This window comes from Miniopterus schreibersii (genome assembly GCF_964146895.1).
Source record: "Miniopterus schreibersii genome assembly, chromosome: 21".
Lineage (NCBI taxonomy): Eukaryota > Metazoa > Chordata > Mammalia > Chiroptera > Miniopteridae > Miniopterus > Miniopterus schreibersii.
In genome coordinates, this window is record NC_138123.1 from 15,543,151 (window position 1) to 15,564,536 (window position 21,386).

Genomic DNA, 21,386 nt, shown 5'->3' on the forward strand with positions numbered 1-21,386 from the left:
GGCACTCAGAACTGACCAGGGTTTCAATTCATGGCCAGTGCCAGGAAAGTGTTTATTCTGGAGGTGAGGATTGAAGAAAAACAGCTCATCTTCAGAACTAAATGAGGAAACTGAAATGTTTCTAAATGAAAACAATGTCCAAAAGGGTGATTTGGGGTGTATGACTGAGTTAGTGTTAAAGCCAATCACAAGCCCCTCAGTCTTTTGTGGACTCAACTGGGAAACAAACTACTCTCATAACAATGGAGTCCAAAGATTATCAAATGGTTGTCTTTCCATTGTGAATCAACCTCCTGATATTAATTTCTTTATTCAGAGAGGATAGAGGAAGATTTATTACCAAAAATTTTATTTTTATTTTCTGCACTAATATTTTATATAGCTGTAAACTCAAGGAGTCATCCAACACTTGAATAAACTGGGGTAACAGTTAATAAGCACCTTCAATGGTTTCCACAGTTCAAGAATTTACCATTTAAAAAAGTTATAAAAATTATACAAAATCATGACAAACATTTGATATAGAGAGCTTGATATAGAATGATAAATATAAAAAGAAAGTGAAACTAATTTATGGATTGGGCTATATAAACGATCTACATGTTCCCCAAACCTTGTGATTCTTGGGGATATATTTGCCCCTGAAAACAAACTCCAATTATTCACAGAAAGGGTGTCTCCCAATTCAAGCTCCAATGGGCTGCGGCCCTGGCTGGTATTAAGGAGCTGACAAAGTCATGGGTGTGTCAGTGAGGTTGAGCTTGTAAGGCCACAGGGAAGGTGCAGCTCAGGCCTGGGAGGTCTGTTCACCACTGGGGTGCTAAGCCAGGGAACACTTCCAGAGCACAGGGATGAGGCATATAACCCTCACTCAGGGCTGTATATGCTTGCCTAAGGGTCTGGAATTTGATTTGGGAGGGGGGACACGACAGTGGTCCTGTCTTTGTGTAGGAAAAGAGACTTTCCCATTCCAGAAGCTCAGGGCTTATGTTTTCGGGACAATGAGGGAACGTTGTTGAGGCTCAGGCTGGTGGCCACTCAGCCACCAAGTCAGACAGTTTTTAGTCTAGACCCTTTGAAGTAGGGTGTTGCTGTGAAATACTTGGTGAGGGAACAAGGCACTCTTGTCTTCATTTCTGCTCGATACAGTCAACTCCCAGTGTGTTGTCAGGGCAACGGCAGGTCCTGCTTCCTGGGGTGGCCAAGCAGAGATGGGTGCAGCCACCATTGTTCACTGAGCAGTAGTTGTGACCTGGAAGAGGCAGCAAACAGTTCAACAGCCCTCTAAGAGCACAGAGGCCAAGCCTGTGGGGGCTCCAGGGAGCAGGGAAGGCAGTTCCAGGCACTCAGCTAAGCTCACCTCCTGGCTGTTTCCTCAGCATTGAGGATTTGCCAGATAGTCAAAAAGCCTGAATTCTGATTTGGGGGCCATGTGGATCTCAGGGAGAGCAGTCTTGCTCTGATTATAACACTGAGTTGGAATTTGAAGCACAAAGTACCCTCTATCTAGCTTGCTCACTTGACTTGGCACTTGACTGGGGGGAGGAGGGAAGCCAGAGAAGAGAGTACATGAGGGGAAAGGCCTTGAAGAGCCAGCACAGGCTCCAGAGCCAGGCTGCCTAGATGCCCCTGGCCCTGCCACTGTCAGCTGTGTGACTTTGGGCAAGTGGCTTCGGTTTCCTTTCTTACAAAATGAGCACAATACGAGTACCTACCTCATTGGGTTGCTATGAGGATTAAATGAACTAATGGATACAAAGCACTTAGAACAATGAGGGAGTTAATCTATGCAAAGCACCCAGTTTACAGTGCTATATCCATGTCTGTAATTATTTTGATTGTTAATTACTGTTGTTGCTGTTAGGCCAAGTAAGGGCACTTTCAAAGCAGCAGAGAGAGATCCTAACATTGATGATGTTCCTGTTTGGTACCCGAAGACCACATGCTTCTACACCCAGACCAAGATTCAGTGCTTTTCCCTGTCCAATGAATTCCCGAATGTTTCCTAGTCATCTGACTCACCCACCAAATAATGAAGACCCTTGTGATCAGCTGCACAGGCAACAGCCAGAGTGTGGGCTCTGAGTCCCAGGGTGCCCTTGGCCCCTGAACAGTAAGAGCACAGGTGATTTACCTTGGGGACACTGAGACAGGGCAGTGGTGATGCCATACAGCCGGGTCTGCTTCAGGGGGTGGAAGGTGTCCGTCTCTCTGGAAACAGCAAGATCTACAGCAGCCACAGAATTCCTACAAGAACCAAAGGACAGAAGGTAAAACAAATCTGATGGCTCCAACTTTGTAGAGCAGCCTCTTTCACAGTTTAGGGGATAAACTAGAGGCTGTAAACAGATACCCTTGCCTTGCTCCCTAGCCATCCCTCCCTCCGCTGGGGTGGGTCAAGCCTGCATTTCTCTGTCTCCTTCAAAAAGGACAAAAACCAGCTGGCATCCCCTCCTCTGGCACTGAATTCCAAGCTGGGAAACCTGCTTCCGACACAGATGCCCCTGGCCCAGCGCTTGCTCGGTTTAACCCTCCTTTCTGCAGGAAGGGGTGGTCAAGGTGCTGTGGCAGTTTAAGAATAATGAGTGGGGCATGGAGTGGGCATGGAGCCCACCAGCCAAGGGACTGGGCCAGCTCTTGGGGAAAGGGCAGCATGCTCAGTACTCAGAAAACCTGGATTACAGACTTGAAGCTGCTGCCCACACTGCGGCATCCACGCGATAAATGGTGCGCCCTCTCCCTCAGGAGCCCTGCCCTGCCCTATCCAGACAACCAGAAGGCCAGGGCAGAGGGGGCATTCAGAAGGTAGGAGGTCAAGCAAAGCAGCAGAGGCAAGGGCTCAGCCTCCCAGAGGTGAAGGGTTGCTGGTCAGGCCGCTGACATACGTCTTCCAGTCCGTGTAATACAGATTCTTCCCGAAGCTCGTGACCGAGAAAGGATACTGGAGCCCTTCAAGAACCCTGCGTCTGCTGGGCTGCCCAGGCTGCAGGCACTCGGCCCGGCTGGTGCCTGTGTGAGAGAGAACAAGTCGTTCATTGTTTGCACAAGAAATGGCCCCTTTGTGTCACTGAGCAAGAGCAATGAGAGTGGGGGCAAGAGAAATCCGGCATGACAATGGCGGATCCTGGGGAACGCAGGAGATGTGCTCCTCACGACTGGAAAGCCGCCCCTTCTCTCTTGCCCTTGTTGGTCAACACCCACCTCCATCGGCACCCACGCTGGCTCTGCTGGGAGGTGAGTGGGGCAGAGCTCATTCCCGGAGCAGCGGGGGCTCAGGGGGAAGGCAGCACCTTCCGGCTCTCACTAGTCTGTCCTCCCTGAAGCCTCCCAGATCCCTCCCTGAATTCAGGGCCTACAAACTAAACAGCACTGCTGGCCAGCACGTGTGCCGGCCACATGCCCGTGCCCGTGACGACTAAGGCTGCGTTCCCTTTAACCGCACACCTTACCTCTTGTGCGCTCCAAGTGCAAGACTAATCCCTACACCCCTGCGGCACCAGAGCAGGTTCTCCAGAGATGGATGGACGATTAATGTTCCTCCCTGAGCACCCTGCCCAGAGTCCCTGCCCGAGGGATACCCCAAACCTGCCAGGGCTGGGGCACGTGTCAGAAGGATATTACTTTACCTCCCTTGGCTCAAGTCCTGCCCTGGCCCCTGGGCACAAGTGGGAGCTACAGGAATGCAAGCTGTGACTAATAGATACCACAATGGGGACAGGCTCTGGGGTCGGCAAACTTTTCTTAAAGGACCAGATAGTAACTATTTTAGGTTCTGTGGGCCAAGAGGCAAAATCAAGGACATTAAGTAGGCATTTATGTAACCATTTAAAATGTAATGTTTAAAAATGTAAAAACTGTTTCCAGGTCCTGGGTTACACCAGAGCAGGTGGCAGGCTGGACTGGCGCATGGGCTGTAGTTTGCTGACCCTAGACTCAAATGATGGAGGATCCCCCCCTCCCCCCAGATAAATTGTGAATTTCAGAGCAAGGATATGCAGCTACTTCTGTGCAGGAAAGAAAAGGTTATCTCATGCCCTTTTCCCATCACGGATCCTCTTGATGTACAGACACAGTGGCTCCCAGTGGGTCACATAACTGTCTGGTTAAAGAGAAAAGGCACTCCTCCACCCCAGGAGTCACCTGCATCCACCCAGCAGAGCTGGGACGAGTAGGCATCAAAGGTCAGCCCGTTGGGCAGGCCCAGGTCATCCTGCACGAGGACCCTCCGGTTTGTGCCATCCATGTAGGAAGTCTCAATTTTGGGGCTGTCCCTGTTCCAGTCTGTCCAATAAAGGTTCCTAGAGGAGAGCAATGAGGGGAAAGAGGAGGAGAAATAATGAAGATGCATGAGAGAGAGTTTATTAAAAAAACACGTGGAAAGAACGTGTGATGAAGACGTGAGCAGACGTGAAAACACAGACTGGCTAAAAAGGACCTGGAGTTAACAAGGCACACTTTCCTTTGGTTCTTCACATGAACTGGTTATTCTGTGAATATTGAATTCACTTCCCTTCAATATCTCAAAGCTGTTAAAAAAGATCAGGCTGGTATAAGCACGTGGGAACCACATGTGCTCTCACCACACAGGGAGGCATAGACCGGTGACAGGGCCTCAGCAGCGAGAGCCCAGGGCCTGGTGTGTCACACTCGGACCTTGCAGTAGGAAAGGGAGAGAAAGCACTGAGGTGCTGACGAAACCATCAGAGGGGTCTCTAAGGTGTTCATGCTGGGTGGCCCCAGGGAGCAGCCCCGGGGTACATTTGTACTTGAAGCTCTTCTGAAGCTCTTCATAAAACTTGGCTACTGATCCACATTCAACCCACATGGAAGTACCCAACTTACAGTCAGTCCCCTGGTAGAAGACCTGCAAGTGGAACAGGCATCAAGCCCACAATGTAACATGGGTTGTGGCATTTCACTGTGGACGCTGATCACCACCAGCTGTCGGCACTCATTTCAGGGTGACATTGCGTTGGAGCCTCACACTGAGCACCCAGAAGGGTGGGGCAAGCACAGCGCACACACACACAGACTGACACCACAGTACCCTCTCACGGAGTCCACCACGATGCCTCTGGGATTCACCAGATCCGTCTCAAACAGCACCCGGCGCTGGGTGCCGTCCAGCTTTGCAACTTCTATTCGATCCAGGCGAGAGTCTGTCCAGAAGAGGTTGCGGCCAAGGTGGTCAAGGGCAATGCCTTCTGGGCTTCCAAGATCTAAAGCAAACGCAGAACATGTCTGATTGGTCTGAGCAGGTAAGAACCAGTTTTTTTGATTGCTCAGTGCTGTTTCACAGGACGTCCAATCCTGGCACTTTGAGAAAACTAACGGGAACGTAACATGCTTGCTGTTCATGAGATAAGCAACACTCAAAGTGACAAATTATAAATGCCACACATTCACTTGGTAGATGTTTGGGTCCAAACAATGCCGAAGCTTTGGCCCCACCGTCAAAGAGCTGAGCCAACTCTGACCGAGTTCTGGTTCTCTGGGAGAAGGGGAGGAACCTGGACTCAGCCTGCGGAGACCAGGGAAGGATTCCGGGGGAGGTAACATTCATGAAGCTGGCTCCTGAAGGAGTCTCCCAGGCAAAATCCTGGATAAGGGTTTTCCAGGACGTGGGACAAGCACACAGGCATAAAGGAAGACTGGACATGGCCTGGACTGATCCCTGTAAACTGCATGGCTGCAAAGCGTGAGGGTGGGGGCTTGGTCAGAGATAAGTTGGGATGCCATGCTGATGATCTTACAGCTTGTCCCACAGGCAAGGGGGAGGCACAGGAAGATACTAAGATGAGGAATGAAACAGTTTTATCATTTCATTAATTACCAAGGGAAAAGGTCATTTCAGAGAAACAATATAGGTAAGAAATCATAGCTAATTTTAACTTGACACAAGTATTAGGAGTACAAAGAAGGGGTGTCAGTCACCCAAAGTAACACTCCTGGAAATCTTCACTAGGTTACAAGTAACTGACTCCCAGCCAGGAGCTGCCACAGGGTAAGCTGGCCATGGTGTGGACTTCAGTGCCCACCTAGCTAGTAGGAAGGTCAGACTGCAGTGGTTTCCTGGCTGTAAGCAAAATCAAAACCCTACCAGAGTTTCCTGTGTCACTCAGGGTTTCTCCTCCTCTCTGATTAGAGAATTGAAAGTCACTCATTATAGTAGGAAGGGAAGAAGTGGAGGGGTAAGCTGCCCTAACTGAGGACTCTGGGGTTTGAGGGAATCATTGAAAAGTTTGTTCATCAGTATGTGAGCAAGTCAGACCTCAGCCCCACACTGGCCTCCAGCAGAGAGCTACACGATCGAGACTGTGGATACTAGAAATGTCAGAGCCTTGAAAGGACACCCCTGCCCCCGCCCCGCTGAGGGAGTTTATTAAGAATAAGAAACAACCCTTGAACAAGGTCTTCATTATTTAAACTCAAAATAGAGATTTTCAAAGTATGAAAATATGCCCCACATCCCTAGAGGTGAAGGGACAGCAAGAATGACCTCCAAAGGCCCCTTTGGACTTTCAAAGCAGAAAAAATCATGCTGGGGTCCATTTGCAATGAGCACATCCTGTGCAAGTGACAGGAGCTAATCAGGCACACAAAGCAGAGTGACAGGGGCTGCTCAGACACAGCAGAGTGGGAGAGGCTGCTCAGTGAGTCTCGTATTTACAAGACACCTGGGAGCCCTGACTTCAATCCCAAGAGCAACCCACCCTCCTCCCCCCACCAGGGAACACTTCTATATGGGCCACAGTGCTGATGAAGGGCATGGAAACGCCCCCCTTTACTGGGGAGTCATGGTGAGAAGCAAAGACAGCAAGGCAATATATTCAGGGGACAGATTAGGGTACCTCTTAAAGCTAATTCATCAGGACTTTAACTCAAGGAGAGAAAGAGAAGCCCAGGATTCCGACTGGAGGAGGTAAGGAGGACAAGCGAAAGGAGACCAGTCGCTGCCACGCTCCTTCCTAGGGACACGCCGACTATGCCAGGATGGACACAACATGCAAGTTCCTTTCTCTTTTTAGGTAAAAAAATCGATTCCCTTCCTTCTACAAGGATCGCCTCCTGGTTTACTTGTTTTCACAGTGGGCTTCTGCCTGGAACGTCTCACTGTGCTCACAGCATTCCTGGCCCAGAAGCAACAGGAAATAGCAGCGATGACCTGCCCCCCTCCCACTGGGTTGTGAAGTCAAATCCCAGTAACAGCAACATTTTTAACAGAGACACAGGATGCAAAAGGACATTTCCAAACTTCTGTTCATTAAACCAAACCATGAAAACCAGCATATGTTGTTTAAATCCCACATAAGCTTCCAGAAAAGGATGCTGGGTCTCTGTGCAAGCCAGTCGGGTTTATCTTGACTCAATCCCGGTGGCGTTGTCTCTTATGACGGGGCCGAGGAAACAAAATGCCCCAGGGGCTGTTCCACAGGCAAAAGAACCTTCTGGAATATCAATTGTGTGGGAAATGTTAACCAGGAAACTGTAAAGCCACATTCAGCCCCAAGTAAAGAGAATACCAAATGCTCGTGCATTTCAAAGCTCTGTCTCTGATCTGAGTGTTTTGCGGAGGAAGCAAGATGATTTTACACAACAAGCAGCCCCAGCAAAACCACATCAGCGGCCCTTTCCAGGACAGGGGGATTTTTGCAGAGTCCTTGCATTTTGGTTTTAACAGTCTTTAGTGTTGATAAAACACAACCATGTAAAATCGTCTTGACTTGTTGAACGCATGCATCAAAACAGTGCATAGAGCCCCAGCTTAAATCAGCACCCGTATGCTAAGGAACTGAAGCTACATGTTGAGGGGTAGCCTGTGCCAAAGCTTTGGGAACTTTACCATCAATAATGCAACAAAGATTGAGGGGCCCTGGCCCGGTGGCTCGGTTGGTTGGAGCGCTGTTTCATACACCAAAGGGTGGCAGGTTTGATTCCTGGTCAGGGCACATACCCAGGTTGCGGGTTCAATCCCCGGTTGTGGAGCATGCAGGAGGCAACCAATCGATGTTTCTCCTCTCTCACATCTCTCTCTCTCTCTCCAACCCCCCTTCTCCCCACCCCACCCCCTTTCCACTCTCTAAAATCAATTTAAAAAAAAAGAGAATGAGGGAAACCTGTAAGAGCTCAGCTTGGTTTGCTGGACTCCTCTGGAACAGGCAATCTGAACACGTGAGGGGGCGGGGGTAGGCAGAGGAGACCACTCCCATGAAGTGGCCACCCTTTATTTACCTTGAACACAGTCTTGGGAACAGACTCAACTACCATGGATAGTATTGGCCAATATGCTTGTGACCCTCCAGCTGTATGATTCGTGTGCCTGGTGCCTGTGGGAAAACCCTAATGGAGCACGAGGTGGGGAGCCACTCTGAGAATTAATTCTATACATTCTCCAGCAGCTGGAGGAAGAATGTATAACCAACTGAAAGGCTGAGTATGGCCTTTACTGTTCATTGAAACTGGCTACATAAGCTTTCAGAGAATGGCACGCACTTACCCTGTTTTAGTTTTATTCTCCTTAGACTAGCAACACATCCCAGGTGAGGTGTTGGTGATTCCACGATGAGTCCTCGGAGGACTCTTCAGAGAAGGCTGGAAAGGGTAGTGTTTGAGGCCAAGGGCCCGGCCCCTCTGAAGTCGCCATATCCTGGGAGCAACATACACTCGATCCATCCACTCTCCCCCAAGAGCCACTTGGGCTGCTAGAAGCAAAACCAAAAAGGAAGAAGGGTCCTTCTTGCCCACCTTGTCGAATGATGGTGGTTGGCTCCCCGCCATGCAGACTGGCTCTCCCAATGGAAGGCTCACTGATGTCCGTCCAGTAAACCACCTTGTCCACACAGTCGAAGGCCAGTCCAATGATGACTTTATCCTGGAAGTACAGACGGCGGTGAGAGGGGCCCACCCACCAGCACCTGAGTGACCTGTGACGGTGGGAACTGCATGTGCTTTTGTGCCTTGTTCTATCAAGTGTCTTTAAGACTTGTGTCTGTTTTAAGACGTTTATTATTGAGTTGTAGGAGTTCTTCATAGATTTCAGAAAAAAAATCTCTTGTTATCTATATATGCGTGTGTGTTTGTATATTTTCTCAGTACACAGATTATTTTCTCATTTTCTTAATGGTGTTTTTGAAGAGAAAAAGGTTTTTATTTTATTAAATCCAACTTATTTTTATTTTTTCTTATGGTTAATGCTCTTTGTATATTACCTAAAAAAATCTTTACCGACCTGAGTATCATTAAAAAAAGAAATATAAGACATAAATATTGGGAAGGAAGAGGCGAATCCACTCTATTCCAAGACAATATGATTGTTACTGCAGAAAATCCTGGGGAAATCTATAAAACTATTATAACTAATCATTGAATCTAGCAAGGCTGCAGTATACAAGGTCAATATAAATTGTATTTCTACTGGCAAAAAATGAAATTTGAAAACAATAATGTTTACAATAGCATCAAAAACAAAGTATTTAAGGATAAATATTTTTAAATGTGCAATATTCGACATGGAATACTATAAAACAATGCAGAATGAAGTTAAAGACCCAAATAAATTAAGAGATAAATTAGTTTAACGAACTGTAAGATTTAATATTGCTAACAGACCAATTCTCTCTAAACAGAGTTAAAGATTTTCAGTGCTATCTTTATTAAAATCCAGCAGGCTTATTCTGGGAGGGGAGGGTGCAGAAGCTGACAAGCTTACTCTAAAAAGTGTACAGAAGTGCAAAGTGAGGCTCTGGGACCACAGAAGCAGAGGATGGGATGATCTTTCAGTGGGAAAATCAGGGCTATCAACAGACACTTGTCCCTCAAGAGGGCAGGTCAAAAAAGGGCAGAGAGACCCGTACCTTCCACCACACACAAGAGTTAACTCAGAATGAACCAAAGGCCTTGATGTAGGAGCTAAATTATAAAAACTTAGGAGAAAACACAGGGGGAAACCTAGTAACACTGGATTTGTCAATGATTTCTTGGATATGACATCAAGAACAAAAGTAGATAAATTGGACTTTGTCAAAATTCAAAACATTTGAAAATAAAAGGACACAATCAACAGAGTGAAAGGCAACCCATGAAGGGGGAGAAAATATCTGCAAAACAGGTATCTAATAAGGGGTTACCATCTATAATATATAAAGAACTCCTACAACTCAATAATGACAACAAAAAACACCCCAATTACAAAACGGGCAAAGGATATGAATAAACATTTCTCCAAAGAAGATACACGAATGGTCCTCAAGTGCAGGAGAAGGTACTCAACATCACTAAGCATAGAGAAACGCAAATCAAACCACAACGATACACCATTTCACATCTATCAGGACGGCTACTACTGAAAAACAGAAGATGGTAAGTGTTGGCAAGGTGGCAGAGAAACTGGAACCTTTGTGCTCTGCTGGTGGGAATGTAAAATGGTGCAGCTGTCAAGGAAACAGTACGGCAGTTTCTCGAAAAAATTAAAATAGAATTACCATAGGATTCAGCAATTCCACATTGGGGTTATATCCAAAAGAAGGGAAAGCAGGCACTCAAGCATTTGTGCACCCATGTTCATAGCAGCACTACTCACAACAGCCAAAAGATGGAAGCAACCATGTCCACTGATGGATGAATGAACACAATGTGGCATGTCCATATAACAGAATACTATTCAGCCTTAAAAAGGAAATTCTGACACATGCTACAATATGGATGAACTTGAAGACAATATGCAAAGTGAAGTAAGGCAGTTACAAGAGGACAGATACTGTGCGATTCCACTTACATGAGATGCTTAGGGTAGGCAAAGTCAGAGACAGAACACAGAAGGGCGGTTTTTAGGGGCGAGGGAAAGGAGGGAAAGAGAGCTAGAGTTTAACGGGCATAAAACGTCCGTTTGGGATGGTGAAAAGTTGTGGAAACACTGTGATGATGGTTGCACGACACTGCAGAAGTGCTTAATGCCACTGAGTGATACCCTTGAAAATGATGAAGGTGGTAATAAACAGATAAATACAAAGGACACAGTGGCTAGTCACCCTGCATGTCAGTACCCTCCCACCTCCATTTCTGCTTTTCAGAGCCTCACAGCCTCTCCCCTTGGGTCTTGGGGGAAAATGACTTTCCCAGAGAACTAACTTGTTCTCACTCTGAGTGTGCTGGAGGCTACACGGGAAGAGAAGCGACCACCCTTGGGGGTTTGTTTCACGAGGCAACAGGAGAACACCAAGATCACTCACACTTCGTTAGCAGATACTGCCTGAGTGCCGAGCACCGTTTGGAACCCCACCGTGAAGAAATGCCTCCACGGACCGGATAGGCAGTTTTATATTCTTGGTGGGAAGGTGCACGTCTGATCCAGAGCACACACACTGACGTGTGCATCAGTAGTGCTTAGAGTGTGATGAGACAAAGCAGGACAAGGAGACAGCGCTGCCAGACAGGCTTCTCTGAGGCGGGCCTGACTACCCTGCTTGTTTCTCCAGGCCTCCCCATATCACCAGGTGTGACATGCCAACACTCACCGGGACATGCAGCAATGCCTTGGCTTCCATCTTCTTCATGGTGCTTCCCTCCAGCGGAAGGCGCTCTATCTTCCCAGCCTGGGCAAAGAGTAAGTGGGTTCCAGGGGGCAGAGGGATCACGGCGGGAGGAACTGAGGGTCCATGGTGAATCGGAGGAGCCACTGTGCTCAGACCTAGGGCGTAGGAGAGGTCAGTGAGCAAGGCCTGAGTGCAGCAGGAATACACACATGCACACACACATGCACACAAACCCACACACCAGGTCACGTCACCTTTGGGCACCACACACCTCAGGCACACAATGACCATTTTATATCTGAAAGCAGGGGAGCAAAAAGACCTCAAAGGGCATTTGTGAAGATAACACAGGGCTACGTGTAACATTAAAGGTCAAGTCAAGAAAAGGTCTGGCCTCTCCTTACTGGAAATGGAAGCCACCTCACTGTGCACGCCTGCTTCGGATGTGGGTGACGGTGAACCCAACAGTGGCGCACGGCGCCCCACCCACAGGGAGCTCACCCACAGGGATGGCTGCTGAGCTCTGTAATGAAGACTGTCAGAGAGGATTGGCTTACGTGCAGTTTCAGGGTGGGCAGTCTCAGACCCATGGCAGCAAAGTGCCCCTCTGGGCTTGCCAGAGCGTGAGGACCAGGGATGATTCTCCCTTGGGCTAGGCCTTGCCTCCTAACTACTGGCCCTAATGCCGCGCATGGCTCCCTGGCTCACCTGACAATAGTGTCCCAGGAGGGGACAGGCAGCCTGTGCTGCAGGGTAAGGGGCACAGAAGACATGTCGAGAAACCTGGGTCCCACTGCTACGGCTGTCACAGAACCAGCTGCAGAAACCTCCAAAGCTCTTTGCTCTTTGAATCCTAAATGACCTGGTACCTAACGGGCCCAGGGCACAACTAGAAAGGAGTCCAGTGTCCCAGGGTGAGAACCGTTCCCACCACCTGAGGAAGCAAGGCCCTGGGTTTCTACCATGCCTGCAATGTCCCAATGCAGAGACACTGGGAGGCCAGGCCACCCACTGCAGGGTGTTCACCCCGGGACACATGCCCTCTCTGCTATCAGCATGGCTGCAGCAGAGCCACCAGTCATTTGCACAGAACAGGAAAGTGAGAGTGCGACGAGGGGGGAGTGATAGAGAGCAGTGAGGAATGCTGAGGGAGACAAAGAAGAGGGGTGAGAGGAGAGAAACGGAGGGAGGCAATGGGGTTCAAGCCAGGGGAGCTTTCAGGATTTGGGGCAGCAGAAAGCGCCACCTGTGTCTTCGGCAGGGCCCCACTGCGGTGTTCACAGGCACTCGGGTCTCTGGTCCTCAGGCCTTTCTAAGGCCCAAGTCCAAGCACGCACTGCCCCCAACTTACAGGGGGGCCTCATCCCGGACCTGGTCCTGGTGCCCTCCAGCTCACGGCCGTCGCGGTCCACGCACCAGCAGTAGCCGGAGCTGCCATGGCACTGGGTGGGCACATAGTGCCCGTGCTCGTCACACTCAGGGACAAACAGCCCCAGGGGTAGGGGTTGCTGTGGGCCAGCCACCCCCGCTGTCCTGAGAATGTGTTCTCGCTGGAGCTGGCAGCGGGTTTTCTCCGCTTCTGTCAGAGACAAGAAAGGGGACATGTCAGCTGTGTCATCGTCAGGGGTTCACTGCAGCAGAGCTGCGTGGTCAGCACTGGGTCATGTTTTACTAACTTTTTAAAATTTAAATGATGCATGTTATTTAATGGACTTAACAGTCAAGAAGATTGTGTTTACATTTTCTTCTCTCCTGGGCAATTTTTCTTTTCAAGATTGAGGCAAAATTGACATTAACACAAAATGAATGATCTTAGGTGATGGATTCAACAGCATTTAGTAGTCACAATGCTGTGTGGCCACCCCCTCTATCTAGTTCCAACACAATTCTTCCAGCAAAGGAAACCCCACATCTCCTGAGCAGTGGCTCCCATCCCCCCAACCCCGCCCCCCAGCAACCACCAATCTGTTCCGTGGCTCAGAATTTACCTGTTCTGGACACTTCACATAAGTGGGAACACACAACATTTGAGTTCTGTACCTGGCTGCTTTCACTCGGCAGAATGTGTTCAGGCTAATTCAAGTTGTAGCCATGTTATCAGTACTTCCTTCCTTTCTGTGGCTGAACAACATTCTATTCTGTTTGTCCACTCAGGAGTTATAGACAGCCCTGAAATTTGTTTTAAATTTTTCTTTTAAGTTTTTCTTGAATTTGTCTTTTTTTATCACTCAAGCTTCTGGACTACCCACAATTAGTCACAAAGATTTGGGGACTAAACACACAGGGCACAGTTACCAATATGTATGTTTCCCTTCAATGACACACTCATGTTTGGCACAAAACATGGCCTCTTAACTGTGCGACTCAGACCCCAGAGCAGGAAATACTTCTGACTCTGCGGGGAATTGCTGATAACAGCTATGGCCTGGAATAAACAACTCCGACCCCAGGCAGAGCTGCAGCTGGTTCCGCACAGCTCGAGTCCGGCCATCACACGGCCAGGCCAGCCGTGCAGGCACCGGTGGGAACCCTGACTACATTCACCCCAACGGCACCCTATAGCTGCCAGTCTCTTCCAGGCCTTTCTATGTGCTATTCACTGTGTGTGCCCCCTCCCCCCAAGTTAATCCTTCAAACTCGGCTTTGGCATTTCCTCCCTTCCTCCCAGGCCCCGTAGGCTCCTCCACCAGCAGCTGTCACAGGGACACCTCCTGCCCAGCCTCCCTGGGCAGACTCTAGGCTCCGAGCGCAGCAAGTGACTGCATCTCCCTCACCTGGACGCAGGCAGCACCTGCTGGGTGGAGTGGAGATGCACAGGGAAGGGCCCACAGGGCAGCCCTCAGGAGCTCGCAGTCTGGAGGGACCAGTGAACACAGGTACAGTCCAGCCAGAGAGTCCTGACAGAAGGGCAGCATAGGACAAGCAGGAGGGGTGGGACTCCACCTGATGTTCCTGCTAAGGGTCGCAAGTCAGTATTTTCGGCTTTGTGGGTCATATGGTCTCTGTTACAACTACTCAACTCCACGGTTATAGAACGAAAGCAAGAAGTTCAATACATGAATGAATGTGTTCCCATAAAACTCCATACAAGTGGGCACAAGGCCAGATTAGGCCTGTGGGGACTGTACTTGTCAACTTCTGCTCTAGGGCATCACAGATATGTAGGGGAAGTTTTATATAAATATACTAATTCATATGGCATCATGTTACTATATTAGTGTGTTAATTAATATATATACTATAATAATGGAGTATATTTCACAGAATTTTTTCTCTGAGAAATGTTTGTGATTCCTGGTCCCAGCACGCCAGGTGTTGCCTCGAGCAGGTCAACAATGCTGGTTAGGCTGCGACCCCAGTGCAGGAAGCGACGGCAGCAGCAACGGACCCCACAGCCACGTTCTGAGGGGGTGAGTGGAACATGACCAGACAATGCTCACAGGTGAAATGTCTGGCCCTGCGCCCACATTCACTGAGACGCGTCTACACGGGTGGAACGTCCAGTCCTGCGCTTATGTTCACTGAGACGCGTCTACACGGGCGGAATGTCCAGTCCTGTGCCCACGTTCACTGAGATGTGTCTACACAAGGCCTGTGGTGACAACCGGTGCACATGCTGCCATTAAATATTTGAAGTTCTCTGTCTCGTTGCCAGTTCTCACTCTCACCTGCCTGATGTGGCTGCGCCTGGACAGCAGCAGTGAGCGTGCAGGGAAGAGCTGTTGCACCTGGCAAAGGAACACTGCTATGCTTTCTCTCGTCCCAAAAGCTAACAGTGTAGTAAAAAAACAAAACACATTTGATGTAGGAAGAGTCAAACAAAGCCAGAAATAAACCATCTGGTTGAAAATAAAAATGTTGGGTTTTGTTCACTCTTGGACACAGAATTTGTTTACTTCCTCAACATCTTGCATTTGTATAGGGTTTCAGAGGTTCCACATAAGCTGTCTCCACTCACATTTCATTAATTCTCACTATAATCCTATGAAACAGACAGCCCTGCTTTTTACACAAAATGAGAGAACCGAAGCTCAGGTTGTTGTCAGGGCCAGAGCACAGCTGATTAAATTTTCTTCTCTGTGTTAACCTAAATAACTAATGCTCACATCTGATCTAGGCCTGGGGAAGAGGGACTTGGGAGGCGTTGGTCCAGCTCCTCCTGTACAGTCTGCACCCTGGCTCCCAGGTGCCAGCTGCTCCCAGCAGTCCTCTGCGTGCACACCTCAGCCGAGCGTGGACAGCGATGCCTGTGCTCTGCTGGGTTTCACTTTCTGGCTCGTGGCCTCATCTCATCAGTTGCCAGATGGCACATATAGTCCAAGAATGGGAATTTACAGTAAAGGAGAAACACCAGTCTGATGTGGTTGTCATTCTTACTTTCCGGGGGGTTTACTAAGAACACTGCCACCACCACCACTAATGATGATGATGACAAAGACACCTCTACATGAACTCTCTTCAACTCCCTTCCCGACACTTATCCCCAATCCCGACAGGACAGGAGAGGAAGAATGCCCAGAGCAGGGAGTGAACTAGCAACTAGAACCAGGCGAAAGGGCAGGGGAAGCAGAAACTCATGAAACTGCGGGAAGGGGAAAAGGGCCTCCAGGCTGGGTGCCATCTCATCATGTGAAACTGTCTCCTCGGGCCCCTCGCTGTACATGTCCTCTAGGCCGTAAAAATCACTGTATTCATGATATTTCATGAATCAGGAACCCCGTGGCCCCCTGAATCCTGACTGTACCTGTTATAATAAGCATTAACTGAAACCTGCTGAGAGCAGGTGCCCTGTGAGCAGCAGGCGTCAGAGCTGGTAGGAGAGGCCAGGGAGCTCCCAGGGCCCCATCAGGGTGGGTACTGTGAGTGGCTGGCTGGGTCCGAACAGGCTGCAGTGGGAGCAGGGAGGAGGGCACCTAGGCCGCCTTGGTCAAAGGCTCACCTCACCCCAAGGGCTACTGCAAGTCCCTAATATGCACAGCATGTGGCTGAGCCAAGCGGCCTGGTGTGGGGCTGAGTGACCTAAGGCCTGAGGTTTTCAGGCTGAGTGAAGGAAGGATGAGAAGCTAAGAAGTTCAGGGTGTTGGTGAGGGTGACTGACACATGCTCCCTGGGATTTAGATGAGAGGACTTGGAAAGAAAGATGGGATGGAGGAGCTGCAAGGCTCAGCAATGACGCCACAGAACCGGAAACAAGGCCCTGGGAGAGCTGTGAGGCTGGGAGTGGTTGGAGGGGCCATGAGGGCCTGGTTTCAGGATCCTCCATAGTCCGACCTCCCAAGGGCTGCCCAACTGCCTCTCCTCTTTATTATCCCGCCCTATCTCCTGTTCAAATCCTACCCATCCTACAAGGCTGAGTGCAGACCCTCTCAGCTCGCTGGGATCTCTCTGTGGGGTCTCCAGCCCCTGGTAAGACAGACTCACTAGGAGTTTTGAGCATTCCCATTTCCTGTCCAATGACAGTGTGACTCCTCCAGAGCACAGACCTTACTACTCACACGCTGAGCACAGTGGCAACGCATAGATGCTTAAGAAACATTCACAATGGCCCAGCCGGGTATGGCTCAGCGGTTGAGCGTCAACCTAGGATACAGGCGATTGGGGTTCGATTCCCAGTCAGGGCTCATGCCCGGTTGCGGGCTGCAGCCGATCAATGACTCTCTCATCACTGATGTTTCTGTCTCTCTCTCTCCCTCTCCTTGAAGTCAATAAAGATATATTTTTTAAAAACCTGTTTTAAAAATAATAATAATAATAATAATAATAATAATAATAATAATAATTATGGTCGAATCTTAACCCTTTGCAGTCGTTTGCCTACTCTCAGCCACCAAAGCTTTTTTACCGTTCTGGTCGTATGTCTGCTCTCAGCCACCACAGCAAGGAACCGTACGAATCTTAACTCCATTCATGTATCAGTTCATAATTTCTCTGAAAGCTCTTAATTCCAACCAGTACGACACCCATGTCCAAATTTAATACGACCGCAAAGGGTTAAATCTTGTCATCCACAGTGCCCTTGAGAACCAGGATTCTCAATGTGGAAGAAAACAGCTACAGATACAATCTAGAAGAGGTTAAGAAAAACCCTGTAGTCAAGAATTTGAACCGGAAATATCAACAAAAACTCAAGTGTTCCTAGCTCTGAGCATCCCTAGTGCTAAGACTGTGGTCCTGCAATACCATTTTCCACAGAAAGAAACCAGGGCTCAATGGAGAAATGGCTGGTTCTAGTCTGAGGCAGGAAATATACCTGAACCCAAATACACCTTGTCATACCCGAGAGCAAGGAAGCTACTAGGATCGTGTTAAAAGGACCGGGGGCCAACTGGAAGAGGTTCCTGTGGGCCGAAGACGGGACTGAGCGCTACAATGAGTATAATAATTATAGCCGATTGAGACCCATGAGTTTGTAATGATATTAAAAAACTAAAAATGAATTAGTCCCCTTCCAGGGCTGATAAGAAATCAATCTGCTATCCTGACAACTACTAAGTAAGGGTAAGACCCAAGCATCTCTCCCGACTTTCCTTTATGAAATGTACCACTGGGCAAACTAAAGAGTAGATGAGGGAAGCATTTTTTGTAAGTACTCAACTAACAAATGAAAACACACATGATAACACACTTAGACTTATCACCTTTTGCCACCCAGTAAAAATGAAAAGACCTAAGAAATGAGCATCAAGTTCAACTCACAAATGAGAAAGAACGGACAGATCTCACCATCTGCCACTCCCTAGAAATGAACAGGTCTAGGCCAGAATCATAAATGGCTCCTAACATCACGAGACAAGCAGGCTTCATGTGCTTCTGATGGAAGGTAATACACCACCTACTGTCTTGCCAAAGGACTGAACCTGAGTCTGATCAAGCCTCTGGACCCAGCTGCCAGTCTGCAGACATTAGGGTAGAAGAGCACGTTGGACTGCGCCAGGAGTGTGTGTACCATCGGCAAAACCCAGACAGTGGGAAATTCCACAGCTCCAAGGCTTCAATACACAAAATGCAAAAGGGGGGGGGGGGGCTGGAAGAGGGAACTACAGATGAAAAGATGAGCAACACTAAATGTATAGTGCTTAGGAATGCACACGTGTGATAAACTATGAAGAAATGCAAGGACGTAACTGCTGTAAAAGTCAAGTTAGTTGTGACTTTTGGGGAGAGGGAGGAGGCTGACTGGGACAAAGCACCAGAAGGGGCTTCTGGGGCTGCTGGTCAAGTCCTGCTTCTTGTCCCATGTGGTAGTTACAGGGTCACCTTAGAATCACTCCTTGGGCTGTACACTTGTTCTGTCTGACTCTCAGTATCTGTTTTATTTAACAATAAAAAGGTAGGATAAAAAGAGAGAATGTGAGAAGACGAAGTGGGTGCAGCAACTCCAGACAACCCTTATGAGGGATTAAATCACAAAGGAGAGGCTGGAACTGGGATGGCGGTGAGAGACGGGTGTGGGGTCAAGGAAAGTCTTTGCTGTTGTCTCTCAAAGGAGAAATCTCACAGCTTCTCTGCAGGCTGACTGGAATTACGCAGGGGAGCCAACAGCAGGAATGCAGATTTCATTAAATGAAGGTTGACTGGAAAACTATAATTTATAATTTACTTTATAAATGTTTTGCTTTTACAGTTGTAAAAGAAGTTGATCCCTAGATTTATCCATAATAAAAACAATCTAAGCCTACACTGGATGCCTTAAGGATGTTTTTCTTTTAAAAAGGTCTTGCTCGCCTGGCCGGGCGTGGCTCAGCGGTTGAGCGTTGACCTGGGATCCAGACAATCAGGGTTCGATTCCCAGTCAGGGCACATGCCTGGTTGTGGGCTCGATCAATGACTCTCTCATCATTGAGGTTTCTATCTCTGTCTCTCCCTCTCCTTTCCTCTCTCTGAAATCAATAAAGATATATTAAAAAAAAAAAGAGCTATTTAAAAAAAAAAAAAAGGTCTTACTCAATTTTGAGAAAATTTCTATAAAAATTATTTTACATAAAAAGTTCAAGAAATCTTTTTGTAAACTAAGAAAATACTCAGGCCTTGTGTTCCTTATTTATAAAACAAAGGAGATAAATTACAGAAGTTCTAGAGTCCATTCTAGGTATAACTAGGAAATTCCTTTTCTGACATCAGGTTTGTTAAAATAAAGTACAAACTGTAACACAAACAACCACACGTAACAAACTAAGTGTACATTCTCTTGATCCGCAGTTTTCTCCCCTTTTAGTTGTACTGTCCTAAATGTTTCATCTTCCCTGCAGTCCTACTTCCTGATCTCTTTAATTATCTTTCTCTGTAGGATGTGTGGCGTGAGCCCGATACAGTGGGCTGGTATGTGTGTGTGACTGGTGCCCAGCGTGAGGAGAGGTGCTCAGATTCCACAGACTTGGTATTTGCCCTTCAGGACCAGGCTTTACATCTCCAGCCCAGGACTTTATTTTATTTTTATTTTTTTTTAAATATATCTTTATTGATTTCAGAGAGAGGAAGGGAGAGAGCTGAAACATCAATGATTAGAGAGTCACTGATCGGCTGCCTCCTGTGTGCCCCCCACTGAGGATCGAGCCCCGCAACCCAGGCATGTGCCCTGACCCGGAATCGAACTGTGATTTCCTAGATCCTAGGATGATGCTCAACCACTGAGCCACGCCCGCCGGGCAGCCCTAGACTTTTTAGACTCCTCTTTGATCCTCTAATAAGCTCCCCCACCTCCCCAAACTAGTCAGTGACTTTCCCCCAGACACTGTCCAGGCAAGGTCGTGGCCGTGGTAGCCCGCTTCCAAGATGGCCCCCAATCTCTACCTCACGGTACTCTCACACTTAACGCAGTTCCCTTTCCCACTGCTGAGGACGGGCCTGTGACTAATAGTATCAGCAGAAGTGACAGCATTGTCACTCCCAAGATTAGGTTACAAAAGGCTTCCATCTTGGGTTCTCTCTCACTTGCCCTGGAGGGAGCTGGCTGCCAGGTCTTGAAGACACTTCAGCAGCCCCGTGCTATGAGAAACAAGGTCTTCGGTCCACGGTCCACGAAGAACTGAGGCCTGCCAACACCACGTGGGCTCTTCAGCCCCAGATGGACCTCAGGGAAGACTGCAGCTCCCCCTGGCTAATGTCTTGACAACCTCATGAGAGACCCTGAACAAGGCCCCACACTGAAGCTGCTCCTGGGTTCCTAACCCGCAGAACTGTGAGATAATAGATGTTTATTGCTTGAAGCTAACTTTGAAGAAAATTTGTTACACAACAAAAGATAACTGATATGGCAGCTTTCAAACTTTCTGACCGTGACCCACTCGGCAATTCAGCACATACACAGACAGACAGACACACACACACACACACACTCTCACACACGCGCGCTCTTCCATGCAAGTACAAGCATATATGCAAGTATCCTTTCATAAAACAATATTTATTCCTACTACATACACTCTACATACTCTGATATTTCCTTACTTTGTTTCATCCCATTTCATTTAAAGAAAATGGTGCTAGCAGCCCATTGAACTGACTTCAAAACACATGTGGTTGTGGGGCAGAGCTCGGGAGGATGGGGGTGGGCAGGGGTGGGGAATCATAACTTCTGTTTTGCCTGTTGACACTGCAGTAGTCATGGCTTTAACTGACTCACCCTTAAAGCCAGTTCAGTTGTATTTTTGAATTAGCCCCGCTGTGGAGAGTCAGTGCCAAGTAAATGCCAACTGTCTAATCTCTGCACTTCATTGTCTGGCAAGAGGAGTCCAGATGACAATACACATTACTTTTCTGTTAATAGTTCATAAAATATTTAGTCATACAAACTTCAGAAAAATATGATATGTTCATAATCATGCTAGAAACAGACCCATTAGAACATAAATGCAG

The 21,386-nt window shown here is 48.2% G+C and overlaps 1 protein-coding gene across 2 annotated transcripts in view; it reads right to left on the reverse strand.

Moving 5' to 3' along the window:
* Positions 1-294: 294 nt before the first annotated feature.
* NID1 (nidogen 1) overlaps positions 295-21,386 on the reverse strand; it is a 72,692-nt gene continuing 51,600 nt past the window's right edge. The window contains exons 13-20 of one of the 2 annotated variants that reach the window (XM_081124223.1): positions 12,883-13,110; positions 11,514-11,686; positions 8,746-8,872; positions 5,048-5,219; positions 4,141-4,298; positions 2,886-3,009; positions 2,135-2,247; positions 295-1,252 (exon numbers count right to left, since the gene is read on the reverse strand). In XM_081124223.1, coding sequence (XP_080980349.1) covers positions 1,131-1,252; positions 2,135-2,247; positions 2,886-3,009; positions 4,141-4,298; positions 5,048-5,219; positions 8,746-8,872; positions 11,514-11,686; positions 12,883-13,110 — 1,217 coding nt within the window. In that variant the 3' untranslated portion in view covers positions 295-1,130. The remainder of the gene's footprint in view (positions 1,253-2,134; positions 2,248-2,885; positions 3,010-4,140; positions 4,299-5,047; positions 5,220-8,745; positions 8,873-11,513; positions 11,687-12,882; positions 13,111-21,386) is intronic. The other variant, XM_081124224.1, reaches the window with a different exon arrangement.